The following is a 12191-nucleotide window of genomic DNA, read 5'->3' as shown; positions in this document are numbered from 1 at the left end:
TTTCTACTGGACTCCATCAGCTAGCACACTAATCATACTAGATGTAGTAACATTGGGGAAAATCACACATAGCACTAAGCAAAATCCTAGTAATTGTTACAAAACTGTTCAAATCAACTGGTACAAACGGGGATCGTTGTGAAAAAAAGGTAAAACTACTCAGAGGTGAAGCTCAACAGGACCTGCTAAGATAAACATCTTGGATATCATGACTCTACCAGAATAACTTGAGTTGTGTTCTTGATTTCTGTAGGGTCAGGATTTTCTCCTTTAGAACCTGTTTTCTGCATGTATTAGCTGCAAAATGCTAGATGCCTCCTCACATTCCACGGCATCTCTCTCAGGCCTGCAAAATCAGGAGTAAAGAGGAACCACATTTCTAATACTTTACACACTAATACTGAGCACTGGGCCAGCCTGAGGGAGACGTTGACATCAGGGTAGTGTGTACACCCCCTCTTGTGGCAGATCTTTCTGATTCCTGGCAAAACTGGAAAGCACAGACTTCACCAACCTAGGAAAGGGATCTCAAGCAAAAGGATGCGGGAAGAGCTTGACAGAATTTTTTCAAACTTCAGCAAATCATTAGTTTTTAATTTGATAAGATTGGTTTAAGTTTTTTTTTATAAAAGAGGAACCCAAATCAAATCCTGTTTTCCGTGCTTCTCTCTGAGCACTAGAGACCCTGTGAATACAACAGATCCCAAATCAAACAGCCTGTGGTTTAGGAAACAATCCTAATTCTGTTCTGCTCTGAAATGGACTGAATTTATCCATCCACAATGCAGTCAAAATACTAACCACTATAAAAAGACATCAAAGGAAAAGAAAGGAAATTAAACCAGCAGAAAACCAACCCATACAACCACATACTTTCATCCTGCCAAAAGAGACACTATCACCATACAAAACTGAATGCTATAAAGCACACTGCAAACCTGTTGATGTTAATATGAAGACTAGTTTGTTTCATTTTTTTTTTAAAATCACTTAAATGGTTAGTTCCTGCCTTTTAATCCTGGTCTTAAACCTCCACCTCTCAATGACACACAGGCACCCATAAACCCATGCTGTTTCAACGCACTAAGATATTGATTCACAGGTGCTCACAAGTACCACAAGTAGTGTACAGCTTTCCTCAAAACAGCACTAAAAACATACAGAGAGGCAAGTCCAGCCTGCCACTTTTAAGAAACAAAGAACACTTGTTGAGCTAAGAAATGCTGCTGCTATTAGCATGGTGCAGCACAAGGCTCTTCTTGTGTCAGTCACCACACAAACTAAATTTGGAAACCCCTGCTACAGTGAATTCCCAGGGAAATCAATCACATCACGCAGTTGACATGCAGGGGGAGCTGCAGAGATGTCTCTGAAGCTCTTAACCCACCTTTTTCTTGTCCATTGCTGCTCAGTCCATTGACAACAGTTTTTGCAACATCAATTTCTTCATGTTCTGCAAGACAAATGAAGAAGTGGTTTTCAAGAAAGATTTTTTCCAGTGTGCAACATCCTAAGTTGACTTGAATAAAACTGGCTCTTGTGAATTAAGAGAAACACAGAAGACAGTGCTTGAAAGGACCACCAAAGGTCATCTAAAGCCCTATTCCTGAGCCATGACAGGAACAAATCTACTTCTATTACTGCTGACAAATGTTTTCCTAATGAGTTCTTACAAACCTCCAGCATCACCCTGCTCCAGTCCTTAACAGCCTGTAAGCTTATCAGTGCTTAAACCAAATTCTGAGGTCATGGTTTTCTGGACTCCATTTAAACAGTTCATGTTTTTCTCAAAATGTGGTGCCAAAACCAGGACATGATACTCCAGTTGCGACTTGCTAAAATGCTAAAATCAAGTGGGAATATTATTCCATAGATCCTACATATGGCACTTCAATATGGCATCTGCTTTGTTTTTCACTCTGATTTAGCCTGTTCCCTGGGCAAGGCCAGAAGTTTTCCTCTTCCCAACCAGCTCCCATTTCCTGGTCCCTTTTTTTTTTTTTTTGAAGAGCTGATTTTTCCTATCCAGATGTCAAACACCAAATTCATCTCTACAAAACCACATAAAATTCAGATAATTTTTTCAGGTAATCAGTAATTCTGAATTCTTGTATTCCAAACTGAAATAAGTCAAAGTGACCTACTCCAGCTCCAGATGTTTCTAGTAATTTTTTTTAGCATTATGGGTCAAATTGAAACAACAAATGCAAATAATTGCATCAGAAACAGACAGGAATACTATGAGTAATAAAAAGGAAGACCAATGACAGCAAGTAGAAAACAGAGACTTACCAGAGCTCATTGTGGCAGAGGGACTTTCCTTTTTCACTTCTGGATTTTGTTTATGTCTGTTTAAAGGGAAAGGTAGAATGATTACATTATGTTTCATGTCAGTCCAGAAAGCACTGGACACGATACTGAACATTCACAAGAGTCAAGACAGTTTCTTTAAAAAAATTAGTTTCAAATGCCAAATGGATTTGTGTCAAGCACCAGATACATTTTTTGCTGATAACTATCAGAAATTAAAGAGTATTTCCACCCAATATAGGTACTACTTCCAGACTTTAAGACTAATCTTCAATATTCAATTAAAATATACTGATTAAAGCCTAAGGGTTTATACAGGGCAAAGTACAAGTCTGCCTAGTTTCTAATACATAAAACATGCATCACCTTTTAAAAAAAATTTTAAAAATCAAAGTGACACTAAAAGCTTTAAACCCCTCAAATTAGAGCATTTCCATATTTCAAGGCAATCTGTTGCTCAAATTAAAATTTGTCTCTCCTTTGAAAGATATTACATTACAGAAGAGATGCACTTGTCAAAATGCCTATTAACTTCTGCACCAATCATTTCCAGTCCTGTGATGCTGCTGATATTTTCAGGATCAGACTCCAGTAAGTGAAACTTAAAAATTGGAAGCTTTAATCCTTCTGGAACCAAAGGCAGTGAAATTACCAACCCAAGAGAAAAAATACCAGATGGGGATCAGACAAGAAAAAAGTTAAATTTAACGGTCGTGACAGAGAACAACTCTAAGGCCTATTTGTACTCACTCCTGTGGGAAGTTGATACCTGCAGCAAACAAACAGGTTTCAATGTCACAGATATTGGTTTGAATAGCCAAAGAGCAGCCTTTCTACAAAACAAGTCCATGTTTGACAAGATCTCTCAACTCTCTAAAGGTCCTAGGTTGAATCAAAAACCCTTTAAAATTTTGTGTTCCAACCCCCCCCCCCCCAAAAAAAAAGTTAGTGCTAAAGACAGTGAGATAAAGTGTAACTCCAGACAATTAATGGCTTCCATGACACAAGTAGAAACATATATCTGAAACCATGGAATTATGCAGAAACAAGGACTGCAATCAGTGAAGTATAGGGGAAAATTGCTCAGAGAAACAAGAAACTAAACAAGAGAGTTGGAAATATTTGTTTTCTTGTTACATGAACTGGAGGCAGCAGTGGGACATTGTTAAGAGGTGGAAAACTCCTTCAGGGAACTGAATTTGCTCTCTTGCTTCAAGCATCCCCATTCTTAACTAGCATTTGTTTCATACCAGGCAGAACACAATGAGCATGTTCAACAGACACTCAAAAGGAAAGAAAATTCAAGAAGCAAATACAGTAACAGAAGAGTCCATAAAATCAGCCAATATCTGGGGTCCCCAGCACGCCACCCTAGGAAGAAGCTCCCAACACTTATTTTGTTCACTAAAATATCCATTCAAGATATATATTGCAGGTTGGTGAAGGCTCAGCAGGATGCAACCTAACTCCAAGCTGATCCCAGTAAAATACAGTGTGAAGTGGAAGGTGCAATCTAAAACCAGTCAACAAAAGCCAAGTCCAAATTAAAGGTCTGCTGCCTGACTTTGCCTGCCCATACAGTATCTGCTTTTTGTTTCTACCATTTCATATTAGCAGTGAGTACCCTGAAATAATAATGGTTGACACAGCCTGAAAACACAGACAAAAGTACTTAATAATAATGGTCTTTCTGATCTCCATATGTTTCCATTACAAAAAGGTGCCTTAGTTCAAGCAAACTAGAAAGAAACAGCCTAAAATGATAGCTTATCCAGCCTAAGGAGGTTTGTAGCAATATCACACTATTCTACACATAGAAAAATGTTACATGCTAAACTGACTGGGATAAATACAAGTCCCTCCGTGGGGCAGGGAGAAAACCACAAGAAGGGGCAGTACTGCAAAAAATCTCAGCTGTAGGATTAATCCCTCTCTGAAGCTGAAGAGGTTGCTGGTACCCTTAAGTTTTAACTCAACATTGGCCCTTTCCATAGGCTTCATGCAAGTCAACACAAAGTTTCTTCCACTCCAAACATTCCCAAAAGGTTGCAATGCTTTCCTCTGGTATACAAGATAAAACAGGAGGGGAAAAATAATTCAGTGTGTTACCTTTTCAGGATAGAAAGATAATTTAATAGCTCTCATGTCTGGGCAAAGGCAGGGTTCCACTACTGTTGCAATCCCAGAGCAATACATGTCCCCTTCCACAATGGCAGTATCTGACCAATTAAAACTCGTGACCACATGCTTTATACTTTTTTCAACAGCCATTTGTTTAGAAACAGTGACATCACAAATGCCATAAAACTGTTTTCAGTGATGTCTTTTTGATTCAAGAGTCTTGGCATAGCTTACAGTGTGAAGTACTGGCTTCCATTGCATTAAGAAAAGCATTTAGGAAAGAATTCACAAAAAAAAAGGTACAATTATTTAGCATTAATAGAACAAATTACTTTTTACAAAAAGGTGATTTGAGGCTAAAAATAAAGTGATAATTAAAGAAGCTTGCTAAAATGCAAGATGTGTACAAACTCATTAGAACTAGATCTATAAAAATTACTTTCCCAAATATCCCCACACTTCCTAGCAATTATAGAATTCAATTAAAATAACAAACATCCAGTATTCACTTACTGTGAAACTAATCCACATCCTTCAAGCACACAAACACATGCTTAATGTGAGCTCCCATACACAGAACAGATTTAGCATATTCAGGGTGAGTGTAACTAATCCTGAGCCCCTGGGTTGGTCTAATTCCAGAAACTCCATTTCAAAGTTGATTTTGATCAGTTGAGAATCTGCATACAGACTTGCTGTACGCAGGCAGAATTAACTCTTGTTTAGATTGACATCTGCATGTTTGGAGTTGAGAACGTGCTTTGGCAACTCTTTGCATCAGGGCTACAGTTATTCTACCTGTCTCCCATATACTTTACCCAAACCACATACTGACGTCCTATTAGGCCTATCTCAGTCCTGAGTTGCTCTTGGGACCAGATAAACCAGCCAGATTGCACATCTGGCTCCATGGTCCCAGTATGGCAAACTGTTGCCTGCTCTAACACCTGGGAAGGTATGTGCTGTAGGCCATTGTGCCATGAATGTTTGGATGTAACATCCTTAGACAGAGCAGTCTCTGCCAGGTTTTACAGACCGAGCAGGTGGCTCTGGAAACATTTGCTGCTCCCAGTTTGCCTCAAGACCTTCCTGTAGACATGGACAAGCCATTCCTTAGACATTGATGCAAGTATGCACAGCAGCACTTCAGAAGGGAGCCTTTCAAAGGGAACCAAGAATGAAATCCCTCATGTCAGTATTAAAAACAGAGGAACCCATACTGACAGATCAGGCAAAGAAAATAAAAAATTAAAAAGACAAAAAACCAACAAATCTCCAAAACAAAACCCCCATGTGTCTCCTTCCAGCTCCCTGCTCTAACCAGCTAACCAGAATCTCCTTACCAGTCCGGAACTAGTGCCTTTCCTGAAATGTGACTGACATGGCAACAAAGGCTTCAAAGCTGTAGACATTCTAAACACAATGACAGGTAATGAATTCCTCAGGGCATAAGCCAGCAGCTGTAACCCTGAGCATGCCAATGTCCATATGTAACATCCACCAACTCCTTGTCAGTTCAGTCCTACCTCTAGGCGGATGTTTAACATTTCCTTCCTCCCTTTCACCCACAGCACATTTCTTCCAAGGCTGCAGTTCCTTCCCTACTTGGTGTGGAAAAGAGAGCAGTGTGTTCAGAAGCCTATTTAGGAGGAATGCAGATAAGTGGCAACTACTTCTGTACAGCGTGTCTGGATTATCTCACATGCTCTAAAGGTTTGAGTACTCCCCCTACAATGGCAGGGGGTAACAAACAGCTCATTAATAGTTCTGAGCAAGGACACACGCTCTTAAGTCACTGGTATCTCAGCTAAGAGTCGCAGGCGGTGGTTATTTTTGGTGGTCTAATGCGAGTGTGGGGAGAAGCAACTTCCTTTTGTTTCTTCTCTTGTTATTATTGACAGCTCTGATGACTCACACAGGGTTTTAAAACAATTGCTAGATATGAGATGGGGATTCAAAACTTACTGGGCTGGTCCCTTATATTCCTGAGATTTAGACTCCTGCTTTATTTTCTCAGTTCTGAGTTTTTCACATTTTCAAAGTTTTCTCTATATATACATGAGCTTCAAGTGTTTTGAAGCTGCATTTAAATTAAAATCAAATTCTTATTTATATTAATATAATCTAGGAGTTGAGGCTTTCAGAAGAATGGTAAGCTTTCAGACTTAAAGGATGATTAACAATCACCAAACTTACTTTTTACCTGGTCACGTCTTACACATCACTGGCAGCACTCATTTTTTTCACCCCAGGCTCAGACCCTTTGTCACAATGCCACCAGTCTCCCTGACCCAAAGGCTCTTCTCACTGAGCCATGTCAGCAATGTGGAGTCCCAAATCTGCAAAGATGGCAAGTGGTTGCACTGCAGTCAGTGCCTCCTACCAGCAGGTTCCTCTGCCTAAAGGAACTTGTTGGAAAGCACATCTCTGCACTTCTCACTTCGCATCACATAAAACGTGGCAAGAAGAAAAATAACTAGAATACAGTAGGCAGTTCCAGGTTAACCCAGGCAATCAACTCTCTCTCCAAGTATCATTATCTTTTATTCTGAAATACTGAAATATGTTGCCTGTCATTTTTATTTTAAGGGTTAAAGAACAGCTTGTCATTCCTTCAGAAGACGTTATGCTCCTAAGAATAAATGTCATGAAAAGACTGAGTAAGTAAGCAGTGCACTTATAAGAATCATACCAATTCTGTACAAGACAACAATATCCCCACGCTCTTCAGCACGTGTTACGACAGCAGAGAGAGGGCACTGAAAGATCACTAAATGAAACAAATGGCAGCATTAAACATCAGCTTGGGTAAGGTGTTCTTATAAATAATTGAACTTACAGCTGTTACAATAAACAAACACAGTACATTTCATATGCAGTATTACTTCTCTATTTTTTTCTTTAAATATAATATGTGTTTGTTTCCTTCCTAATTGGCAAACTTAAGTTATCTGGGGCATATGTGCCAGGTTTTGGGCAATGTAAGAGGAATGTGCCTCTCTTAATAATAAAAGTCAAAAAGGAAAAGTAAACTAGGATGTGTGGCTTTAAGAATTCAGAGATGCTTTTGAACTAAGTCATCTTACAGTCATCAACTTCAGAGTAAACAAAGTTTATCTGCAACCTGAGTTAACTCAGTTCAAGGTCACCACTTTTGGAGCAGAGGGCAGAAAAGGATCTATTGGGTCATCAAGCCTACTCCCATGCTATTGCAGGCAACTGTGTCATACAATACTGTGCAAGAACACTTCACATTCCAGCTTAAAACTGGTAAGGTTTCCCGCCTCCACCACTCCTCCTGGAAGCCTGCTCCAGAACTCATTCCTCTTATGGTTTGAATGCTTTTTCTAATTTACAACCTAAATTAAATTCATGAACAGCTACAGCTAAATTGTTTTGCACCAATATAATCTTTTTGTTTAAGCAGTTCTTCCTCCTCGCGCTTACCCCCATCCGTGCACTTTTTGAAAGCAGTTGCACCTCTGAGTCTTCCTTTTACAAGCCTGTAAACAAGCATTTCTAAAGAAATTGATCGGCACGTTGTTACCCATCTCATTAAAATCTGACAAACAGCAGAAGACTGTAAAAAGATCATCAGGTCAAAGTCTAAACTCAACGTCACAGAACCAGAGAACAAAGCCTACAGCTGACATGCCCAACAGCTGAAAAGCGAAGTTTAAAAGGTAAATCAGCTTTTTTTTGACCATTCTCACTCTGACCTGTCTACTAAAATGAATTTCATGACTAGTGCTAGTTCAGATAGTGATTTGATGCCTATGGGAACCTCCCTGCAAAGAAATAGACTGGAATAATTTCACACCAGCCACTGAACCTTCCTCAAGTGACATTGACTTATACCTGGAGGGTTGTGGGGATGAAAGGTGGCTCCTGCTTGAGCCATCAAGCTCCCGCTCTGCTACAGACTCAGGGCTTGAAAAACAGCCATCCAGAGGGGTTTTTGGCACAGAGCAGACTCGGCATACAGTGCATCACTGGTTCCCTCTGGATAAGTTAAGTGCTCACATCCATCACCTTACAGTCAAAAACATTTCTTCTCATGATAATAGATTCCAAATGCACTGTAACTGGGCTTTGACTTCCTCCTGAGTCTGTCATGACTGCCCTCTGCCTTTAGTATTTGATGGCTGAGATCATGGTGACAGTAGCTTTGGCCCATATATCATGGGTGTCTGCTGAAGAAACAAATGCCTTTCTGCCACACCCATACACCCAAGCAGCTCACATTAACATTTTGAAACTTCAGAAACAAAAATAAAATTTTCTAGGTTATTTTAAATAAAATCTCACATTCATCTTAGCAGGAGACACAAAGCACAGCACTTGAGAGCAGCAGAAGCTGAGATTTCTGTTCAGATTTATCTGTGATAGATATGCTCACACTTCATAGATGGAAGCATTATATAAACAAACCAATGTACATCCTATACAAGGGAGTTCACTGAGCTCAGCTCTCAGTATGCCAGCTCCAGAGGGAAAGTTGTAAATGACTTAACAGCATACCACAACCTGGAACTGTTCAGGACACTTAACTGAGATTCATACAGGAATTGGGGCAGGGAGCATGTAACTACTGAAATTGGGATTTATTTATATTTAAGGGGTAAGTAATTCAGTGACATCCAACTTATCTTCGTTGCAATAGGAAAATCTTTCAGACAATCTGCAATGGCCACACCTAGCCAAGAGGATGCTGTTTTTATGCTTCAGCTGGAAGAAACAGAAGATTCATTCAGTTCAAGTTGTTGTGAGACTACTTGTAAGAGCAGTGCAGCTGGAGTGCTCTGGGTACTGCACTTAACTCTGTATACCTCTGATATGGGGCCACTTGTGTCTCTGCAGAACAACTGCTGTAAATAAACAGACACAAATTCCAGAAGCCCTCATTATGTATAACAATGGATCCATTCAGCTGACTGCAGGATCAAGGGACACAAACACTGCATTGCATTTACTATAGTGAATGGCATTCTATAAATACTATCAATTAGATCATCTAAACAACATCCAGCAGCTTCCCTTGCATGATTTTGTATAACAAAGACTACAAAGGCTGTCTTCACCTCTGTCACACACTATCAAACAGTGAAGTAGTAAATAAGAGGAAGTTCCATTAAGTAGAAATACTAATTAGAGATTGACAAGTATTACAAAGTTCAAATCCAGTTACAGACATTTCACAAAAATGGGGGTAGAGAGAATATTCTGATGCACCTCTGACATATAAAACAGATACTTTAATGCTACAGACCACCTTATACCATCACAGACATCCTGAGATTTCCAGTTGTGCAAGGTAGAGGAATTGCACAGGCATTAATGAGTGCTCACTGTGGCAACCACACCAAACATTAATTTTTAATTATGACCTCTTCTAGCATTAGCTATTCTGAAGCTTTGTACAAACACTGACTAAGCAACAGCTAACACTTTCAAGGTGTATAGGTGATAGTCCTACTTTACACAGAGATGGAAGACTTGGGCCTCTATTCTATGCAACATCTGAAATCAACTGAGCTGGCATAGTGTAACAGGGTCTTATGGGTATCAGCCTTACAGGTTTTTTTTTTTATAGTTTCAGAATAAACAAAATCAGTTTGAGAGTTGGTCCTATTTACACACAACTGCACCAACCTCCAGGGAATCACATAAAGCTAAGTCAAACCAATGCACATGGGGAGCCAGGCACATAATACTTCCAACCACCTCTGACAAACAAGTTGAAATTAGACGAGGTCATTTTCCTTAGCCTTTGCCAACCTGGAAGCATTGGTACGCCAGAAAAATTGCCATGGAACTGATTCATCTATCTGGATATCAGAAGAAATATGGTCTCAGCAAAACTCAAAAGGCTGGTCACTGTCAGGCATCCAAGGCCAGACGGCAAACCTGTGCCTGCCAAGGAATTCAGGCTGGAGTGCTGGCTTGCTAGCCTTGCTGGACTGTGCTGCTTCTAAAGTCACCTACACACTAGAATGAAGAACACAGTAACTGCCTCTCTACTAAATACTGAAAACACTTGCAGAAAACCAAACTGATGGGTGAAGCAGCAATCTGATACTCCAAATGTCTCCAGAAATAGAAGAAAGTTACGTTCCAGAAGCCAGTTCTCATCTTCACTTCCCTCTTACTCCTCCAGCCTCAGGTGACCAAATCCACATATTGCTGAGAACTCCACATCCACTCTCTTCACTTTCCTTTTAGTAACAGCCTCAGAAACAACATTCAGGAACTGATTTCAAACTCTCCTTCCCATAAAAATGATTAGGAGAAAGATCCAATCACAAATGGTAAGGAGGCGAGAAGATGCCCATTTTTCTTAATGAGTACACAAATCCATGTATTACTACCTTGATATGGTCTCTTTTTTCAATCAGCAACTGGAAATACCTATCCAAATAAAAGCAGCATTCTGAAAAGCAGTGTGCACTGCCCCATCAGACCTACCCACTCAGTGCACATTAGCATATGCCAGTGCCAAGTAAAGTCCTGAGAATTCAGCTCACGGCAGTCAGTCTAGGAGAGTTAGATTTGACTAACTGTGACTAAAAATCCTACCAGTGTCCTTACCTTGATTCAGGCTTTTCAGTCAATGGTGCCATTTTCTTAGTCTCTTGATTTCATTCCATTAGAGGTACGAAAGAGTTAAGGAAAGCTTTCACTGTGGTGCCCAGTCACTTGGCTGCTGAGGTGTAACAAGAAATTTGTGCAGGCATCTCTCTCTCTCTCTGGCACCCTTAAATACTTTGCTCCTCCTACTGCTGTGCTTTAATTAGCCAGCTGGTTCTTAGTCACTCCATCCTGTCACTAGGCTTGCTCACTAACAGCCACCCCCACCCAGCCTGCCTGTCACTCCCCTGCCCCTGTCAGCACGAAGGACACTGACTCTTCCTGCAGCTCTGGAGCTGGGGAAGGGAAAAAGGTTAGAGGTGACACTCCATGGTAGCTTTGGTATGGGATGCACTTCAGAAGAGAAGTGGCAGAAAGACTTTGAAGAGATATCAAAGTACTTGAAAAAGCACCTTTTTTTTTTTTTTAAACCAGGCAGCATCTGCTTGTGAAGGAAGGAAAATTTTCATTAGCATTGGCATGACAGATCCTATTTCAATGGGTAGGAGCTGAAGGGGCAGCTAAAGTTTCTGCCTATGGCAGTTGAGACTTGTAGCATAAATACCTGACATGACACAAGGGGAAACTAACTGCTTACATATTATATGCTCACTCCATGGGCATCATAACAGGCACCAAAAAAGCTTCTGAGTCACAAGTTGTACTAGGGTGTCCCTAGAGTGGAGTGTCCCCACCACAGTGCAGCTTAGCTTCCTTTTAGGCAACCTAAGACTTGCACTGGAGTGGAGGAGGTGCCAGCTTTTAGGAGAGTGAGGGTATACTCATATATCCCCAGGCCTGGGCAGCCTGTCAGTGAGCAAGGTGAGTTGCAGCACAGCATCACCCTTCCTTCCACAGCACATGCCACTGGAATAAGACTTCCTCAACTCAGACCCTGAAGGTTGGCTTATGGAAGACCAAGTGGTAGCCCAACAGTGGAAATAATGTGAAAGAAGCCCCAAGTCCTTTGCTACTTTCCTTGTCACCAGCACTGCTGGCTTTCATAACTGACACTCCTGAGTGTCTCCGTTTGTGACCTGTCTCTGGATTTTGGTTCCTCAAATATGCATGTACAGGCACTGGTCTGCTGCCACACTCACAAATTGATAAAATATACTGAAAGTTATTGCAAG

At 40.6% G+C, this 12191-nt stretch overlaps 1 protein-coding gene across 9 annotated transcripts in view; it reads right to left on the bottom strand.

Moving 5' to 3' along the window:
• SORBS1 (sorbin and SH3 domain containing 1) overlaps positions 1-11171 on the bottom strand; it is a 78016-nt gene extending 66845 nt beyond the window's left edge. For 2 of the 9 annotated variants that reach the window (XM_027649600.1, XM_027649602.1), the window contains exons 1-3: positions 11020-11149; positions 2293-2348; positions 1388-1453 (exon numbers count right to left, since the gene is read on the bottom strand). In XM_027649600.1, coding sequence (XP_027505401.1) covers positions 1388-1453; positions 2293-2348; positions 11020-11051 — 154 coding nt within the window. In that variant the 5' untranslated portion in view covers positions 11052-11149. Of the gene's footprint in view, positions 1-1387; positions 1454-2292; positions 2349-11019 lie in introns of all 9 variants that reach the window. The other 7 variants (XM_027649594.1, XM_027649595.1, XM_027649601.1 and 4 more) reach the window with 7 other exon arrangements.
• Between the last annotated feature and the right edge of the window lie 1020 nt (positions 11172-12191).

Source organism: Corapipo altera, unplaced genomic scaffold (assembly GCF_003945725.1).
Source record: "Corapipo altera isolate COAL_440 unplaced genomic scaffold, ASM394572v1 53, whole genome shotgun sequence".
In the NCBI taxonomy this organism is placed as follows: domain Eukaryota; kingdom Metazoa; phylum Chordata; class Aves; order Passeriformes; family Pipridae; genus Corapipo; species Corapipo altera.
The sequence above is the reverse complement of the archived record's forward strand: the minus strand, read 5'-3'. Positions and strand labels throughout refer to the sequence as shown.